The sequence below is a fragment of the Giraffa tippelskirchi genome, chromosome 9 (assembly GCF_054371585.1).
Source record: "Giraffa tippelskirchi isolate mGirTip1 chromosome 9, T2T-mGirTip1v1.2.pri, whole genome shotgun sequence".
Lineage (NCBI taxonomy): Eukaryota > Metazoa > Chordata > Mammalia > Artiodactyla > Giraffidae > Giraffa > Giraffa tippelskirchi.
Genome location: NC_137283.1, coordinates 73,291,842 through 73,312,640, shown reverse-complemented (window position 1 = coordinate 73,312,640; position 20,799 = coordinate 73,291,842). Strand labels below are relative to the sequence as shown.

Sequence of the window (20,799 nt, the reverse complement as noted above, 5' to 3'; positions counted from 1 at the left end):
TCCCTTGTCAGAGATGACAGATCCAAAAACATATTGTTAAGACTAATGTCAAAGAGCACACTGCCTCTGTTTTCTTCTACTTTATGGTTTCAGGCCTTACATTTACATCTAATCCACTTTGAGTTTATTTTTGTATATGGTGTGAGGAAGTAGTCCAGTGTCTTTCACCATGTAGCTGTCCAGTTTTCCAACTATCTTGTATTGAAAAGGTTGTCTTCTCCCCACTGTACATTCTTGCCTCCTCTGTTATATGTTGCTTAACTATATCAGTATGGGTTTATTTCTGGGCTCTCCACTATGTTTCATCGATCTGCACATCTGCTTCTGCGCTAGCACCATACTAGTTTGATGTCTATAGCTTTGTAGTGTAGTAAGAAATTAGGGAGCATGGTACCACCAGCTTTGTTCTTCTTTCTCAAGATTGCTTTGGCTAGTTGGGCTCTTTTGCGGTTCCAAATAAATTTTAGAATTATTCTCCTGTGAGAAATGCTGTTGGTTTTTTGATGGGGATTACACTAAATCTGTAGATTGTCTTGGGTAGTTTAGTCATTTTAACAACATTAATTCCTCCAATCCATGAACACAGTATACCTTTCTATTCGTTTGTGTTGTCTTCAACTTCTATCATCAGTGTCTTATAGTTTTCAGAGTACAAGTCTTTTACCTCTTGAGTTAGATTTATTCCTAGGCTTTTTATTCTGATTGATGCACTTGTAAATGATATTATTTTCCTAATTTCTCTTTCTGATGGTTCATTGCCAACAGGTAGGAAGGTAACAGATGTTAATTTTGTATACTGAAACTTTACTGAATTCAGTGATTATATCTAATAGTTTTTTGATGGCATCTTTAGGATTTTTAAAATATAGTATCACGTCATCTGCAAATAGTGATAGTTCTACATCTCCCTTTCCAATTTGGATTTCTTTTTCGTGTCTAACTGCTGTGGCTAGGAGTTGGCTCCTACATTGATAAGTGTGGCTATCTTGTGTTACTCCTGATCTTAGAGGAAATTCTTTAAACTTTTCACTGTTGGCTGTGTTTTTCTTGTATATGGGCTTCATTATATTGCAGTACGTTCCCTCTATACCAACTTTTTGTGAGTTATTATCATAAATGAATGTCGAATTTGTCAAAAGCATTTTCTGCATCTATTGAGATGATATGATTTTTATTCTTCAGCTTATTAATGTGGTGTATTACATTTCTTGATTTGTGGATAGTGAGCCATCCCTACATCCTTTGAATAAATCTCATCTGATCATGGTGTATAACCATTTTAATGTTTTGTTGAGTTCAGTTTGCTAATATTTTGTTGAGGACTTTTGCATCTATGTCCATTAGTAATAATGTCCTATAAATTTATTTTTGCTTTCTTTTCCTTTTCTTTTTTCTGTGGTGTCTGTGATGTCTCTGGTATCAAAATGATGCTGGCCTCATAAAATGAGTTTGGAAGCATTCCTTTCTCTTTGTAATTTTGGAATAGTTTGAGAAGAATAGGCATTAACTCCTATTTAAATTTTGATAAAAATCACCTATGATGCTGTTTGGTCCTGGACTTTTAGTTGTTAAGAGTTTTTAACTTACTGATTCCAGTTTATTAGTGGTAATGGGGTCTGTTCATATTTTCTATTTCTTCCTGATTCAGTCTTGAGAGATTATATATTTTTAGGAATTTATTCATTTCTTCTATATTATCCATTTTATTGGAAACTTTTATGGTAATGTCTTATGATCCTTTGTGTTTCTGTGGTGTTGGTTGTAATGTCTCCTCTTTCAGTTCTGATTTTATTTATTTGGATCCCCTCTTTTCCTCCTGCTGAGTCTGGCTAAATCTTTATCAATATATCTTTTCAAAGTACCATTCTTAGCTTCACTGATCTTTTCTATTGTTTTTTTCTTACTCTCTCATTTATTAGTGTTCTGATCTTTATGATTCATTCCTTTGACTACCTTCTGGTTTTGTTTTTCTTTTTGAGTTCATTTAGGTGTAATGTTAGATTGTTTATGTGAGATTTTTTCGTGTTTCCTGAGGTGGGCCTTTGTGCCTCTAATTTCCCTCTAAGAACTGCTTTTGCTGTGTCCCATGGATTTTGGTACTTTATGCTTCCATTTTCATTTGTCTCTGGGTATTTTTTTAAATTTACTCTGTGAATTCTTCAAGACTCATTGGTTGTTCAGTAGTATGTTGTTTAGTCTCCAAATATTTGGGGTTTTTTGCATTATTTTTCCTGTATTTGATTTCTATTTTCATATTGTTATGATCAGAAAATACATTTGAAAACATTTCGATTTTCTTACATTTGTTGAAACTTGTTTTGTGTGTTCTCTCCTGGAAAATGTTCCATGTGCACTTGAAAGAGTATATATTTTGCTGGTTTTTAATGAAATGTTCTGAATCTATTAATTTCACCTGCTCTAATGTGTCATTTAAAGCCAACTTTCCTTATTGATTTTCTGTCTAGATGATCTGTCCACTGATATAAGTAGGCATTGAAGTCCCTATTATTAATAATATTGTAATGTATTATATTATTTTTCTCCCTTTGTATTTGTTAATATTTGCTTTATGTATTTAGGTACTCCTATAACGGGTGCATATACATTAACAATCATTATATCTTCTTGACGGGTTGACCCTTTTATCATTACATAATATTCTTCTTTGTCTCATTTCTTCTTTGTTTGAAAGTCTTTCATCTGATGTAAGTATTGCTGTTCCCTGCTTTTCAATTCCATTTATGTGGAATACCTTTTCCCATGACATCACATTCAGTCTTCATGTGTCTTTAGAGATGAGGTGAATTTCTTATAGGTAGCATATACATGGATCTTGTTTTTTATCCATTCAGCTCCTCTATGTCCTTTGATTAGAACATTTAGTCCATTTAGTGTAATTATTTTACTTCTTTTTGTTTGTGTATTTCTTAACTACTTATTGTGGGTACAGATGATTTTATACTTTTGTCTTTTAACCTTCCTACTAGCTTTTTAAGCAGCTGATCTATTGCTTTTACTATATATTTGCTTTTACCAATGAGATTTTTTCCTTCTATAATTTTCATATTTTTAGTTGTGGTCTTTTCTGTTTAAAGTAGCCTCTTTAACATATCTTGCAAATTTGGTTGAAAGTGAAAGTGGCTCAGTGGTGTCCGACTCTTTGCAACCCCATGGACTGTACAGTTCGTGGAATTCTCCAGGCCAGAATACTGGAGTGGGTAGCCTTTCCCTTCTCCAGGGGCTCTTCCCAACCCAGGGATCAAGGCCAGGTCTCTCGCATTGCAGCCAGATTCTTTACCAGCTGAGCCACAAGGGAAGCCCAGTGGTACTGAATTGCTTTAACTTTTTGTTTACCTTTAAAATCCTTTCTCCTCAATCTGAATGCTAACCTTGCTAGGTAGAGTATTCTTAGGTAGAGTATTTCTGTTTTTTCTCCTTTCATCACTTTGAATATATCATGCCACTCTCTTCTGGCTGGCAAAGTTCCTTCCAAAAAGACAGCTGATTGTCACATGGACGTTCCCTTGTATGTGACTAGTTGCTTTTCTTTTGGTGCTTTTAAGAGTCTCTCTTTAATAACTGCCACTTTAATTATAATGTCTTGGTGTGGACCTCATTGAGTTCATCTTTTTTGGGACACTCTGTGCTTCTTGGGCCTGGACGTCGATTTCCTTTCCAGGTTGAGAAAGTTTTCAGCTACTTTTTTCTCCAAATAAGTTATCTACCTCTTTCTCTCTCTCTTCTCCTTCTGGGACCCCTCTAATGTGAATGTTAGTACACTTGATGTTATCCCAGAGGTCTCTTAAACTACCATCATTTTTAATTATTTTTTTTCCTGTTCAGCTTGATTTCCACTTCTCTGTCTTCCAGATCACTGACGTGTTCCTCTATATTATCTAATTTACTGTCAATTCCTTCTAGTGTATTTTTTATTTCATTTATTGTATTCCTAAATTCTGCTCCATTCTTCTTTGTATTTTCTAGCTCTTTGCTGAAATTCTCATCAAGTTCATTCATTCTTCTGAGTTTGCTGAGCTTGTTTATAATCACCACCTTGAACTCTTTATCAGGTAAATTCATTATCTCCACTGTGTTTAGTTCTCTTTCTGAGGTTGTCCTGTTCTTTCATTCAGAACGTATTCTTCCATCTGCTTATTTTGCCCAGTTTTGTTTGTTTCTATGTGTTAGGTGGGCTGGTTACATTTCTCAATCTTGGAGAAGTGGCCTCCTGTAGGAGCCTTCCTATGAAGACCCGCAGCCAACTCTTCCCTGGTCTCCAGAGCTATATGCTCTAGGGGTGCCGCCTCTGTGGGCTGCGTGCCTTCTTCTGCTGTGGCTGGGCTGGCTACTGTGAGTGTGACGGTGGGAGCCTGGACCATGGCCTGGCTGGCTCCAAGGATGCTCCTCTCGGGGGGCTGTGGGCCTGCAGGAGGGCAGGGTAACAATCTCACATGGCTGGCTCCACATGCCACACAGGCCTTCAGGCTGGTGCTGGCCCAAGGAGCCAGGTCCCCATGCAGCTGTCAGTTACACTGTTAATCAGTTTATGGCAATCCAAGAGAGGCCCAGGCTCCAATGCAGGCCCACAATGCAACTATCACAACCATTGTTAGAGCAGTGCTTCTCAGGCTCTCCTGGGTACAGCAGGGAATGGGCTTTCTGCTTCCTTCTCTCTAGAGATTGTGACTGTGTGTATCTGTCCCTTGAAAATGAGGTGGGAAGTATCATTTGTACAAGAACATCCAAAAGATCTTCCCCTTGTCCCACTAAGAATAAATGGATTATATGGAATCTAAACAAACCTGTGGAATTTCAAGTTTTAGAATGAGAACAAACTGCCTCAAAAATCAGATCTTTACCTTGTCAACCAAATCGCTGTCATGTAAAGATTTCCAAAAATATCAGTAATTTACTGAAAACTAATTTGCAAAGCAAATTCATGTGTGAATAAAATAATTTAGCATTTCAAAAGTTGTTTTCTGAGACAGAAATTTTATTCCTATTTTAAAATAAGGATAATTAATAAAAAATAAGCAAATCATTCATTTTTATGATAGCTCTTATGCTTTGAAATATAATAAGGCACTTAGAAAAATCCAAATATAAGTCATGTCATTGAGAAAAGTTTCCCAGAGATTTTGGCAGTAAAAGAGCATCAAATATCTTATCCCTAGCCAGCCTAAATCACAAAACCCATGTGCCTTTCTTGAATTTTGGATGTATCTATTTGGATCCAAATTCTGTAGAAAGCAATGCAAAACACTCAACGGGCTTACTGTTTACTGGATACTTGATCATCTACATGAAGTTCTTTCAGCAAAATCCAGGAAGATGTATCCATGTTATTCTCACCTTGAAGTTACCTTGCAGGGTGATGGGCAGAGATGCTCCTGGGAAGTTCAGGCAAGGCTCTGGGGACAATTAGGACCAGCTATCTGCCACCTGGCTGTGTTAGCAGTCACACTCTCACTTAAAATCCAAGGACCTGGACTTTTCTTTGGACTTCCAAGGTGGGAAGCCAGGGAAAGGAGGAATTCATTAGAGACCTCACTGATCACTCATTCCCTCATTCTACATGAGGAGACCAAGTCCCAGAGCAGCACAAGATTTTTCCTAATAGTACTCAAGTCTTCTGCTCAAAGGGACATTTCTGAACACCAAAAACAAAAACAAAAACAAAAAAATCCTTGATTCTCAAAAGACACGTTGTAAGTTACAGTCAGTCATACTTTCAGAGCCACAAACTCAGACTGGATCTGGATTGGGGAGACAACTCTTTTGAGAATCCTTGAGACTTTCCAAATACAGCTGATCTGCCTCTCTGTCTGCCTTCAGGAAGATGCTTTGGTTGAGATGCCAGCCCAGCTCTGGGGCTATAAGAACTGGGGGATAAGAAGTAAGGCTTGGATTGGAAGAGTGATGGAGAGGTCAGGATGTAGGGAAAGGGTCTGGAAGAGGAGGATCAGGGAAGGGTCACCGACCATGACTCATGGTCTCCAAATGTGGGCACTCAGGAAATGTTGAGTTAGAAAGTCCTAACTTGCCTTCTCCCATGGTGCAGGGAAATGGACCAGCCATCCACAAGGCTTTCCCCAGCAGCTTTCATCCCTAGTCCTCTTCATGGTCTCACTCCCTCAAATTTATAGTACTGTCAGAATTAAAATGATGAAGCCAGTCCGAACACAGCCTCCATCCCATCAGGATTCCGAACATAGTGACTCTGAGTACAGCTGGGATATTTCCACACAAAAGATTGACCAAGCCCAGGCTGACAGACAGAGATCTGTTTCAGACCTGAAGATGGATGAGACCGATCTTGAAGCAACTCTGCCTTCATCTTCTAGGTTATAGATGTCAGTGATTTTTTTTTTTTTTTTTTGCCTCCAAGCCTCATGTTTCAAACTGCATCCTTCTAGAGTAATCACAGGCATCATTTTATATAACCCCTAAAAATGAGTCACTTTGTAATGAAGCAGCATTTTAGAATTTGCGGTCTACTGTAGGTTTTATTCAACTGAGCGACTTCACTTTCACTTTCACACATGTGATATATTATAACCATTTGGACTTAAAGCACAGAGAGGTATGGCCTGCAGAGCCCCTGAAGCCTGGGTCAGGTCTGGTTCCCACCAGCTCCCCTCCCGCCAGCCCACCCCCCGGACAAAGGGATGGCTGTATGGACAGGTGACACAATGGAATGAGCGTTTTCTAATCACTCCAAAAATCAATTTCTCCTTGAATTACCCCAGAAGCCTGCTTTGAGGGTTTAGTTATATAGTTCATCGGCTGAACGTAATACAGCCTAGAGTTGAACCGAAGCAGTCTTTCAAAGCATGCTTCCTCCGGTGTAGTTACACACAGCAGAGGCGGCGGGAACAGCCCTGCAGGAACAAACCCCGCCATCCACGCGCCTCACCTGCCATGTCGATGGCGAAAGGCCTGTCTGCCCTCCAGCCGGTGTACCAGCCCACGACTTTGCCGTTCTCCACCAGCGGACGTTCATAGCGCCGCCCACCGACCAGGCCCACCGGCCAGACTGAGACCTTGCGTGTCGTTCGCATCTACAAAAGCGGAAAGAGAAGTGGTTGAAGGTTCCTTAGGGAAGAGACCCTGAAAGGAGGAAAGGAATGTGAGCCGCAGAAGAAACGGGGGGAAGGGGGAGTGGAGATTTTTCAAAAGGCGCAGGTTCTGAACCGAGCCCTCCTGCTGGTAGACGGCTGCCCAGTTCACTGCCGGGGTACACTGTCTGGTACCACTGCCCTGTGCCACCGTGGACTCAGTCAGGGGCTCAGGGCTGAGAAGTAAAGTGGGTCGGTGTCTGAACATCGCTCACCTCCTTGGAAGCTAAGTCGTGGCCATCAAATATTGTCTACGTGTCTCAAAGCTGAATCTTCAACAATGCTTGGTACCTCCAGAGGTGAGGAGGCTGGCTGACCCCCAGGGAACCTCGCGGTCCAGAAACAGCAGGAGTTCCACTCAGAGAAGTCACAGGGCTTGACTGGCTCTGCTTTTTCAGAGAGATCTTGTCTGGGAACATGCATAAAGGGCTCCAGATCCAGAACAGACACCAGACACCCTCCAGAGTGACAGAAAGAAAATGTACCCTAAGTTCGTCTGCCTTTCAAAGGCAGTTGGGCCAAATTAGAGAGGAATGCCCAGACCAGCGGCTGGAGTCTCTGGTCCTCTGCAGGTACACGCTCTTGTGCTTGGTGGAGCGCTGGTCAAAGGCAGCCCTCAACCAGGAGTTATCTCCTAGATTTCTTTAAGGGGAAAGACGCAAAGTTCACAAAAATATAGTTCTCTTCTCAGTTCACTCCACCTTCAGACCCCTGTCTCCTTGCACACTGCAGAAAATGGAAACATTTCCATTTTTTCATTTGATATCTCAAACATGCCAAGCATACTAAAAAGCCAAATTAAATCTAATACATGTTTTTCTTACAGTGACAAAATGGCGTTGTGTCTAACAAGGCACGAAAATAGTGCTGTGTCCTTTTTTTGATATTTCCTTCAAATGCCTGTGATTTTTCAGCTCCTAAACTGCTTTTTCCTGGAGCACTAAATGTTTATATGTGGAAAGCTGGTAAGCAGACCCCATCTCAGACTTGGGTGGGTGTCCTCCTGACAACGCATAGGCTGTGGCTGCATACAGCAAAGGCCGAAACATTCTTGATAAGTATGTAAGCACCACGCGACATGGGCAGCAAGAAATCAGGATGAGCTGTGCTGGGAAGAGGTACCTCATGGGCAAAGAGGCAGACAGACAGAAAAAGAATGGAAGGAGACAGGAAACAGGGAAAGGGAAATTTCCTTAAAGAGCAGAACACGTATAGCTGGGAACACTCCTACAGGGACTAGCAAACACGGGCAGACGGGCTCAATGCCCGGCTTTTCACTTTCAACGGGGGCCATGAAAGACGTGAAGGATTTTGCCCACAGATTCCAGAAAGGCTTAGGGTTCTGGGTAACGAGATGAACCAAAGAAGTAACTCTTCACACTTCTGTGCCAGTTTCATGCTAGAACATGTAGGTTTGTTTGCATGCTCCAAATTCCTGAGAGTAGCTCAGACCAGACATCTGTTCATGTTTTATTTTTTCAGAGGATCGGGTGCTAAAGGAGAAGCAATGACTATTGAACACAGGTGATGTGGCAGGATTATATTTCCAAGTATGCTAAATTTTAAAATGTCAGTTATTTAAATACAGGCAGCACATCATATCCATAGTTGGTTGGACCCACAGATGCTGAACCTGTGGATACGGAGGGTCCAGGTTGGCACTTGAGCATCCTCAGATTTTGGTACCCACAGTGGGTCCTGGAGCCAATCTTCCATGGGTATCTAGGGATGCCTGTAGTCTACAACTTCAGAAAGATCCAGATACTTTTGCCATGTATGTGTGCCTCTGAGATTCAGTGTGGAATCCTTCATCACACAGCCTGGCAGTACAGGACCGTTGCATTACAGAGTGTGCCAGGCATTTTACAGGAAAATAGCAGAGCCATTTACAGAGCATCTGCACGTCACCCCAGGGACCCATCTTTGCCTTGTGTCCTTTTCATTCCATCGCTGCTCCTTAAGGAGTCCTTGGCAGCTACATTCTTTTCTGAGGGGAGGGGGACGTAATGATGACTGTTCTTATTAAAAGTAAAAGCATTTTCCTATAACCAAAATAATTCCCGATATTTAAAAGCTTTCTTACTTTCTTAGCACAAAGCAGCAGCTATGTCACGGCACAATTCCAGGTGCCTGGTGTGAGCTCCAGTTTGAAATCGAGGAGTAAAGCGCTGGATGTTAAGAGAGTGAGGAAGCACTTTGCATATTAATAAGATTCACAACGTATGACCAGGTCTGGCCCCCAAAGGCCTTTTCTTCCTCTTTATTCAACACCAGAGCCATACTCTATCACTTACTCCTCTCGCTGTGACTCCCAGTTAAATGGACAGGAATCACAAACAACCAGCCCAGATCACAAGCAGACCCAATGGCTGAAGGACCACAAAACGTGTTAGGTGCATATCCACACTCCTACAGGCTAAATGGCTTTAAGCTCTCCAGGGCAGGTGGTGCAGGTTTATCTGCATTTTTTCCAGGGAGGCGAGGAACCGCCCTGCGACTCTCACCAGCAACCAGCCCGTTTCCTTAAGCCAACTTTGTTCCTGCACCTTTAAGCCTCAGGGCTTTGATCCCTGTCTGGGAAACAGGTAGCAGCCAGCTGCAGGACTGGAACACTTCAGATCACATGTCCATCCGTCCATCCATTATCATCAGAATGCCCTTAGAGTGAAACAGAAAGTTAAACTGTGTCTTTAGCTTCCTTTAAGACCTATTGGTAAGTGAAAGTCATATTTATTTTTCCCAAAGGGAAATGAGCAAAATCCTTGATTTTTTGAAACATGAAATGCTATAGGCAACCTCAAGGAGTAGAATTACAATAAAGAATTTTACATCCCATACCCTTCTTTTTAAACTAGTAATTTCAGTGGCAAAAAAGCCACCCCAAATCCACAATAAAAAAAATCACCCTAAATGTGGCGGAATCCATGTTTAGAACTAAGGACAGACAGGAAAGAGAAGTGCAAATATAATGAAGACGCAGAGAGTGTGCACCGGGAACCCAGGGTCCTTTCCAATATTGTGCAGAAACACCTGGTATTTTCCAACAGAGAAGCTTCATTTATATGATCCAACACATCCATAAATTTTCTTTGGAACAAGTCTGAAAATTAGCATCAAGTCTGTTTTCTCTGTTGCATCTGATTCACATCCGTTTCCTTCAACTAACAGTTCCTTGGCTCAGCGCTATTCACTCCACACAGTGTCCTTCACATAACTGGATATTGCCCGGGATCTTTTCTCTTTTTTTCCAGATAATTTTGATTTCCATACACAACCATTTACAGAGCACGAACTTCTGAGGGGCAGAAGCTAATTACTTAAAGGAGCTAAGAATTCTAGAAGCAGAAACGCCTCTAATGTTATATACTCAACCCTTCTCTTGTGTCACTGGGTAGAAGGTCTAGAAGACCACACCTCACATCTCTTCACACCTCCTGCATCTTTCCACTAAATAGCAGTCACATACCTAATATGCATCCAGTGCCAGCCCCTGAGCCAGGTGGACAAGGTCCGTGACTATGAAGCCAATGTTCCGGGAAAGAAAAATCAGTAACACAGTCAACTGCAAAACAAGCTACTTAAACCTGATGCTGATAAGGGCTCTAAGGGTAGCAGATGGTGCTATGAGGTACGTTTCAGAGACTCTGATCTAGTCTGGGACCTGCTGAGGCTTCCTCCAGGATATCGACCTGAGCTAAGCCCACAGCATGAGAAGCACTGGCCGCTGTGGACACGAAGACCCAAGACTTTCCAGGAAGAAAGCAACTCAAGTGCTTCAGGCCACAGACAGGAACATTCCCCTGCATTCCTTAATAAAATAGATTCATTTCGGACAGTGGCTGCTGGGAGCCAGGTTTCTCACTGCTGGAGTGAAAACTTACAGCCAGGAAAAGAGAAGACCAGCATGACCCAGGTGGCTATGGATGAGAGCTGGAGACATCAGTATGCACTCATGTTTAGCTTCATATAGAGAAGGTTATAAATGGTTATAGCTTACTATAGACATGGTTATAGATAGGGCTTCCCAGGTGGCTCAGTGGTAAAGAATCCACCTGCCAAGCAGGATCCATGGATCTGGAAGATCTGGAGAAGGAAATGGCAAGCCACTCCAGTATTCTTGGCTGGGAAATCTTATGGATGGAGGAGCCTGGTGGGCTACTGTCCATGGAATTGCAAAGGAGTCAGACCCAGCTTAGAGACTAAACAACAGCAATAGATAGACACGTGTGTACACTGGTTAGCACACACACAGTTCCTTGCTCTGTCAGCTGAGGGGCCTGGGAGCAGTGACCTCCCCACAGCATCGCGCCCTCCTGGCTCCATATCATGGTCCCTAACACTGTGCTGTAATAAAGGGAACCAGAGCTACTTGGAGAAAGAGCTGACTCCAGGGTTGGGGTAGAAATATACAAGATGATCCTGGGTATCTTCAGAGCCAGAAAGCAAAGAAGCATTCAAAGAGACAAAAACAAACAAAAAGTACACATTGATGGAGGCATATATAAAGACCCACAGGACTCTCCCAAATGGCCAAAGATGGAACAATTTGATCAACAAAATTGGATTACAAACTACAAAATAAACACTAAACACAAATACAATCAAAGTATATGAACAAATGTTTGAATAAATCAGCAAATGGAGAATACTAACATCCCATGCAGAAGAATTCCAAATTCTGTATGTAGTGGCCCTCCTCTCAGCCAAGGAGGTGGAGCTGACCCCCAACTCCTTTGGTGTGGGCTGCAGAATAACTTCCTTTGAGAGAGATCAGTGTGAAAGAAGCTTCACAGTGGAGAAACCTCAAGGATGCCATCCACAGTTTTAAGTCATGTTGACAGTATGTGCCCTTGATATACTGCCCTTGATATACTTGATATACGGCACTGTCCCTCTGCGGGCTTTTCCAACCTCTGTGGATCTTTCTAATAAAAGAAACCAGAGCTCCTTGGAGAAAGGGCCAATTCTAGCACAGAGATGGGAAATACACAAGATGAGCCTAAATCACCCTGCAGTGCCAGAAAGTAAGGAGTGGTTTAAAAGCCAAAGATCCCACACAAACCCACATCAGTGAGGGTCTGTCTGAAGAACACAGCCAGCTGAAAGAGCTCCCAGTGGCTAGAGAAGAAACAATGCAAAATAATGAGCTGTAAAAAAGTGTAGATAGTACGTACCCTTAACCTGATATTATGAAAACAGCACTTTTCTTCCCCCAAATCCATAACCGTATTCTAATCATGAGGAAAACCTCAGAGGAACTTCAGCGGAGTGGCATGGTACAATATACCTGACCAGGAGTCCTCCAAAGTGTCAAAGTCATTAAAAACACGGCTTCCCTGGTGGCTGAGGTGGCAAAGAATCTGCCTGCAGTGCAGGAGACCCAGGTTCAATCCTTGGGTCAGGAAGAACTCCTGGAGAAATAAATTGCTACCCACTCCAGTATTCCTGCCTGGAGAACTGCATGGACAGAGAAGCCTGGCGGGCTACAGTCCGTGTGGTCGCAAAGAGTCAGACAGGACTGAGTGACTAACACTTTCACTTAACACTGCTCCAAACTGTCAAGGTCATCAAAACCAAGGAAAATCAGAGAAATTATCACAGCCAAAGAGGAACCTACAGAGACATGACTGAATGTAATGTGGTGCCCGGGAAAGGATCCTGGGACAGAAAAAGGATACCTGGTAAATACTAAGGATATCTGAATAAAGAACAGACTCTAGTGAATCTGATTCATTCATTACAACACATGTAACACACGTAACATACTGATGTATAATGTGAGCAACAGGAGACACTGGGTGTGTGACATGTGGGAACTCTCCAGCATCTTCTCAGTCCTTGTGTGATTCTAAAACTGTATTAAATATGAAGCTGTTTTAAAATTTTCTTTCCAGAGCACCTGAAGTGACTACCCCCTTCTCTGTCCAGCCCTGATGGGTAGGGTGTGATGCAGATTTATTCTCTAGCCTAGGGTCAAGTTCTCACTCACTTTCTCTGCCCTCTTACTATGTAGACCAGAGATCAAAGCGGAGCATTTTGCCATACGTGGCCTGAGAGGAGAGTCTGGCCTGGCCTGTACAGAGGTTCTGCATTTTAAATGGAGATGTAGTAAAGCCCCAAGCTGTCTGGTCTCCCTGAGGATCTGGTGCGATGGGCTGGATTCCTTTATGGCAACAGCAGCAGGATTCCAGCAGCACTGAGCCAGCCCTCCCTGCTCCCCCCAGCCCCCCTCCATCCCCCACCACAGCCCCCAAAGCTGAATCTACATGTGATTCTTTACCAGTCTGTGCTCTCACGGGGGACAGTCCTCCCTGCAAAGTGGGCACCTAGAAAACAGACCAGATGAACCACACATTCCAAGTACAGTTAAGTCCCTACATAAGAATGAGCTCCATTCTGAGAGCATGTTCGTAAGTCCCATTTGTTCCTAAGTCCAACAAAGTTAGCCCAGGCATTCAACTGACAATCACGTATACAATACTGTACTGTAAGAGACACATAATATTTTATACAAATAATACATAAGAAACAGATACAAAAAATAAAACACCTTTACAGTACAGTGCCTTGAAAAGTACGGGGCATACAGGGGCTGGCATCACGCGGACAGGTAGGAAGAGTGACCGACTGGGCAGGGAGAGGACGTGGGAGACCGTGGAGCTGAGGGATCGTCGGTGACAGGAGATGGAGGGCGAGCTGCGATTTCACTCACGCCTGACACTGATGGCACAGGTTCTTATTCGATCCAATTCTATCTACCCTCTTGAAAAATTGATCCAGTTACATCTGGGTAGTAGCTCATTTTTTCCTTTTCCTAGATGACATCCTGAGCTTGAAATAAGGACACTGTACAATTTCAATGATGTGAACCTGCATTTTCACGTCCAGTCACACAAGTAAGTTCCTGTGTCTGCTGCACATCGTCACGTGTGTGCATCCTCTGCAGGCGGTTGTGCTTGTGTGTGCTTTCCTGTACCGTAGAAGTGCTAGAGCACGTCTAGTAATATAAGTACTGCCACTAGCACTTTTTCGACTACTCTACAAGCACATCCACGTGCAGAGGATGCACACACGTGACGATGTGCACCAGACACAGGAACTTACTTGTGTGATTGGACACGCGAATGCGGGTTCACATCACCGGAATTCACAATCGGAAGGTTTGTCTGTAGGGGATTTACTGTACACAGGGAGGTAACACTGCTGCACAGACAAGGATGAGGACCGTTCCTGCATATTTAATATGCTAAACACGTGTCCGTCAGTTAGTTCAGTCCCTCAGGCATGTCCGGCTCTTTGCCACCCCATGGACTGCAGCACACCAGGCCTCCCTGTCCACCACCACCTCCCAGAGTTTACCCAAACTCGTGTCCATTGAGTCGGTGATGCCATCCAACCATCTCATCCTCTCTCCTCCCCTTCTCCTCCTGCCCCCAATCCTTCCCAGCATCAGGGTCTTTTCAACTGAGTCAGGTCTTCGCATCAGGTGGCCAAAGTATTGGAGTTTCAGGTGCAGCATCAGTCCTTGTAATGAATATTCAGGACTGATCTCCTTTAGGATGGACTGGTTTGATCGCCTTGCAGTCCAAGGGACTCTCAAGAGTCTTCTCCAACACCACAGCTCTAAACCATCAGTTCTTCAGTGCTCAGCTTTCTTTATGGTCCAACTCTCACATCCATACATGACTAACAGAAAAACCACAGCTTTGACTAGATGGACCTTTGTTGGCAAAGTATTGTCTCTGCTTTTTAACACGCTGTCTAGATTTCTTACAGTTTTTCTTCCAAGGAGCAAGCGTCTTTTAATTTCATGGCTGCAGTCACCATCTGCAGTGATTTTGGAGAACAGGAAAATAAAGTCTCTCACTGTTTCCATTGTTTCCCCATCTACTTCCCATGAAGTGATGGGACCAGATGCCATGATTTCATTTTTTGAATGTTGAGTTTCAAGCCAGCATTTTCACTCACCTCTTTCACTTTCAGCAAGAGGTTCTTTAGTTTTTCTTCACTTTCTGCCATAAGGGTGGTGTCATCTGCGTATCTCGGGTTATTGATATGTCTCCTGGCAATCTTGATTCCAGCTTGTGCTTCATCCAGCCCAGGGTTTCTCATGATGTACTCTGCATGTAATTTAAATAAGCAGGGTGACAATATTCAGCCTTTACATACTTCTTTTCCTATTTGGAACCAGTGTGTTGTTTCATGTCCAGTTGTAACTGTTGCTTTCTGACCTGCATACAGATTTCTCAGGTGGCAGATAAGGTGGTCTGGTATTCCCATCTCTTTCAGGATTTTCCAGAGTTTGTTGTGATCCACATAGTCAAAGGCTTTAGTGTAGTCAATAAAGCAGAAGTAGATGTTTCTCTGGAACTCTCTTGCTTTTTCTATGATCAAATGGATGTTAGCAATTTGATTTCTCAAATTGCAGGCAGGTTCCTCTGCCTTTTCTAAATCCAGCTTGGACATCTGGAAGTTCACGGTTCGTGTACTGTTGAAGTCTGGCTTGGAGAATTTTGAGCATTACTTTGCTAGCATGTGAGATGAGCGTGGTAGTTTGATCATTCTTTGGCATTGCCTTTCTTTGGGATTGGAATGAAAACTGACCTTTTCCAGTCCTGTGGCCACTGCTGAGTTTTCCAAATTTGCTGGCATATTGAGTGCAGCACTTTCACAGTATCATCTTTTAGGATTTGAAATAGTTCAAATGCAATTCCATCACCCTCACTAGCTTTGTTCATCATGATGCTTCATAAGGCCCACTTGACTTCACATTCTAGGATGTCTGGCTCTAGGTGAGTGATCATACCATTTTGATCATTTGGGTTGTGAAGATCTTTTGTGTATAGTTCTGTGTATTCTTGCCACCTCTTCTTAATATCTTCTGCTTCTGTTAGGTCCATTTCTGTCCTTTATTGTGCCCATCTTTGCATGAAATGTTCCCTTGGTATCTAATTTTCTTCAAGAGATCTCTAGTCTTTCCCGTTCTATTGTTTTCCTCTATTTCTTTGCACTGATCACTTAGGAAGGCTTTCTTATGTATGTGAAAGACCCCATTAGAAACAATAATAGCTATGAGAAATATATGGGTAAGGGACGTAATTAAAAACTCTAGTAAATGAAAATAAATCAGGCTGAAGTTTTAGTCCTTTAGTTTTAATACAAAAAAAAAAAGAAGGAATACTGCTCACACACAGCCAGCTACACTTAATTAAGTCACTTGCTTGAGGGTACTTGACTGTGAGTCCTGGGAGGAGCTGGCTGAGCTCTGCTTATCACATATGAAGACACTGTGGTGTCAGTGTAAAGACAGACACGGAGGTAAATGGAAGAGATGACAGAATTCAGAAATAGATCTTCCCACATATGCCTGGCTGATTTTTTCCCCCTAAGATGCCAAGACAGCTCAGTGGGGAAAAGGATAGTCTTTAACACACTGTGCTGGAACAAAAGGACCTTCATGGGTGAGGGAAGGGAGGGAATCATCTCCACCCCTGTATCTCAGAATATTCATAAGGATTAACTCAATAAAATCATGAACAGAAGTACGAAAGCTTAAGCTAGAGAACTTGTAGAAGGAAATAGAAAAGAAACTCTTTGTGGAGGGGCGGGGTAAGGATGGATAGGGGGTTTGGGATTAGCAGATGCAAATTACTGTTTATACAACAAGGTCCTACTGCATAGCACAGGGAACTGTATTCCATATCCTGTGATAAGCCATAATGGAAAATAATATATATATGTATATATACATATATATATGCATAACTGAATCCCTTTGCTGTACAGCAGAAATTAATGCAGCATTGCAAATCAACTATACTTCAATAATACTAATTTTTTAAAAAAGAAACTCTTCGTGGAAGGGTGGGGTAAGGATGGATTGGGAATTTGGGATTACCAGATGCAAACTATTATATATATGGGCAAAGATTCCTCAGTAAGGTCTTAAAAATAGACTCTAAACAATTCACAAATTGGACTTAACCAAAATTAAATTTTTTAACCCTCCAAAAGATACTGTTTACCAAATTTTAAAGTAAGTCACCAACTGGGAGAAAATATCCCAATACATACATGTGACAGAAGACTTGTATTGCGAATACACAGAATTCTCACAGCTCAATAAAAAAGCCTAAAGCATAGCCACTACAGACAATTTAAAAACTGGCCAAAGATTTGAACAGACATTTCACCCAAGAAACATGAATGATCAGTTAGCATACACCCTCAGTCACTACAGAAATAACAGCTGCAGTAACATACTATTGCACTTCACTGCTGCTGCTGCTGCTAAGTCGCTTCAGTCGTGTCTGACTCTGTGCAACCCCATAGACGGCAGCCCACCAGGCTCTGCCATCCCTGGGATTCTCCAGGCAAGAACACTGGAGTGGGTTGCCATTTCCTTCTCCAATGCATGAAAGTGAAAAGTGAAAGTGAAGTCGCTCAGTCGTGTCCGACTCTTCGCGACCCCATGGACTGTAGCCCACCAGGCTCCTCGTCCATGGGATTTTCCAGGCAAGAGTACTGGAGTGGGGTGCCATTGCCTTCTCCGTATTGCACTTCACTAGCATGGCAAAAATTAAAAGACGGCCAACACCAAGTGCAAATGTGAGGAAACATTCCCTACAGGAGTGTAAAAATGGTTTGAGAAACAACTGGGCAGTTTCTTACCAAGTTAACAAATATCTTGATCCACTCATTCTATTTCTATGTATTTGCCCAAGGGAAATGAAAGCACCTGTCCACACAAAACTTGTACATTAATATCTACAACGGTTTTACTCATAACAGCCATAAGCTGGCAACGGCCCCAGTACAGCTTTTACACAGAAAAACAGATCGTGATGTATCCATACAATAGATTACTACTCAGCAATGAAAGGCAATGAGCTACTGATATTCATAACAACATGAATGAATCATGAAAATACAATGGTGAGCGAAAGAAAGCAGACAAAGGCTGCATACTGTATTCTTCCTCTTCTGTGAAGATTTAGAATAGCCGGACTCATCTGTAGAGACAGAAAGCAGATTAGAGCCACCACACACAGCTGCCTGCAAACAGGTATGTCAGGTGACGTGCACAAGCCTGTGGAGGGTGGTTAAAGTGTACCAAACTCTACACTTAACATGAATGCATTTTATTGTCGCTAAATTACACCTCAGTGAAGCTGGGGTTTTAAAAACAAAATCCATTTGGAGGTTTCAATATGAACTCGTGATTAAAAGTCCGAGAACTATTAACACCCCAGTGGCAATAAACACACCTAACACGAAGATCTTGGTTTGTAAGTACCATTCTACACTAAAGAGGACCAGAGCTCCTTGGAGAAGTGGCTGATTTCACATCCAGCACAGGGACAAAGTGTGAGTTTAGAATGCTTTGCATCAAAGAAGCAAAGGAACTGCTCAATGACCGATGATAAAGACAGGTTGCTGGCCAAGCTGTAAACAATCGGAGCATCAGAATGAATGACACTGACAGATTAAAACGCACTGGGCGGGGGTGGGATGGTTGTAGGCTGGGGGGTGGTTAGAGAGAAGCTGTCCTTTAAGGACACCAGTGAACACATGCAGAAGGACACAAAGAGAAAAGCTCCACTGGCTGCCCCCAAAGTGGGGCAATAACTAATTCAAGCAAGAGTCATCACTGGGTGCTCAAACTCTTGGGTAAAAGTTTTCCAGAAAGAAGATATTCGCACCACTTCAGAGTGTCAATCTATGGGGCACTTACAAATTATAAAAGAAAAATGTGCCTCTACCGTGGAGAGACTTGGCGGTCACTCCCTTGACCAGGTGGTCCAGTTTGGCATCAGCATCCATAAGATGACCTGACCATTGGTGCCACGTCACTGGACACAGGAGAGAAGGAAATATTGTATCTGTGGTATCCTTGCTAAAAAGGTTTAGCCTGGATGTACTTAGGAGGAGACAGATGACTGTCAGGGAGACCAACCAGTCACAGGAAATGTTTTTGTCCGTGTGCTTATCACAGCCAAATCTAGGACTATTTAAATTTCTGTTTTCCTCCGGGCTTCTAGAAGCCTTCACAGGAGGCGCTAGTGGTAAAGAACCTGCCTGCCAATGCTGGTAGACGTAAGAGGCTACCCTTACATCTCTTATGTAAGCGTTCGATCCCTGGGTCGGGAAGATCCCTTGAGGAAGGAAATGGCAGTCCACTCCAGTATTTTTGCCTGGAGAATCTCATGGATAGAGGAGCCTGGTGGGCTGCAGTCCACAGGGTCACAAAGAGTCAGACTTGACTGAAGCTACTTAGCACACACGGATGCCGGGCTTTTAGGAAAGGAGGCACTGGTGCAGAAAAGAAATCCAGCCTCAGGGTAGGATGCTACTGTGACAACAGCGGACAAGAGAACAGGGCTCTCCTCTGGAGGTGCCCCCTCCGCCCCACCTGAGCCGTCCTCTCTCCTGCCATCAAGGTCAAGACATGTTCCTTCTAAGAACTCAAATTAAACCTCATCTATCCCACTACTCCTTGTATAGACCTATATACTTTAGTAAAATTGGATGCTTATTGAAAATATAAATATAATTCATTAATTGCCAACAACCCTGCTAATCCTTATTTGGATATCAAAAAGGAAAAGTTTATATAAAATCAAATGTATAAGATGTGGAAGCAAACTGAGTGCCCATCAACAGGTGATTGGATAAACATGTGGTTCGTAAACACAATGGACTATCACTCAACCAGAAAAAAGAGTGAAAACTTGCCATTTGCAGCAACATGGATGGACTTGGAGGATACTGTATTAAGTGAAATAAGTCAGACTGAGGAAGACAAATACCATATGATATCACTTAAATGTAGAATCTAAGAAATACAACAAACTAACAGAAAAGAAGCAGACTCACAGATGCAGAGAACAGTCTAGTGGTTCCCAGTGGGGCGAGGGATGTGGAGGGGAGTATAGAGGTGAGGAAGTGGGAGGTTCAAACTGCTGGGTCTAAGACTGGCTACAAGAACGTATTGTACAGCATGGAGAATACAGCTATTTTGTAATAACTGTAAATGGAGTGCATTTACAGTTCTGTAAATGCACTTTAAAAATTTTCATAAAAGTTTTTTAAGGGCAATAGTAACTGAAAAAAATCAAATATATAGTTAGGTTTGCACAAATCAGCATGCTAACATATTACAATGTACTAAGTGGTTTCCCCCTTTAAAATCTCTTTTTGCTCACCTTCCCCGCCACATTTCACGAGTCCTGAGGTCTTTAAGGCAGACAGCACCTCACTCACCTCTGCACTGTATGTCCAGTCCATAAAGGAAGTGTTTGTCCAACTGCACAGCTCACTCAGTTCGGGCACCTGGGGCTCCAACACACACCCGATGGTACTCTCAGTAGCTCACCAGCCTTTGCATGTAACAGACAGACTTTGATACAAAGAAGCTAACCCACTCTCAGGAAAAAGTTATAAACTAATACTGCTGAACTGAAAGCATTAAAGAAATGAATACGGTCTCGGAATAGATCTTATGGTGCTGTGTGTGTGCGTGCATGCACATGGGTGAGTGTGAATGTGTGTGTGTGTGTGTGTAAGGTGGGGATCCTGGGGGCCATATACTGGATTTTTAAATGCCTTCCATCAACCACTGCATGGGAGACAAAGAGCTCCCTACGGCTGTGCCCTTGGCTGTGCTCAACCTGTTTCCCGA

General features: G+C 42.6%; 1 protein-coding gene across 1 annotated transcript in view; it reads right to left on the bottom strand.

Annotated features, from left to right (window-relative positions):
• B3GAT2 (beta-1,3-glucuronyltransferase 2) overlaps positions 1 to 20,799 on the bottom strand; it is a 95,243-nt gene that overhangs the window by 53,506 nt on the left and 20,938 nt on the right. The window contains exon 2 of the mRNA XM_081529371.1: positions 6,917 to 7,061. Within this exon, the coding sequence (XP_081385497.1) occupies positions 6,917 to 7,061 (145 nt within the window). The remainder of the gene's footprint in view (positions 1 to 6,916; positions 7,062 to 20,799) is intronic.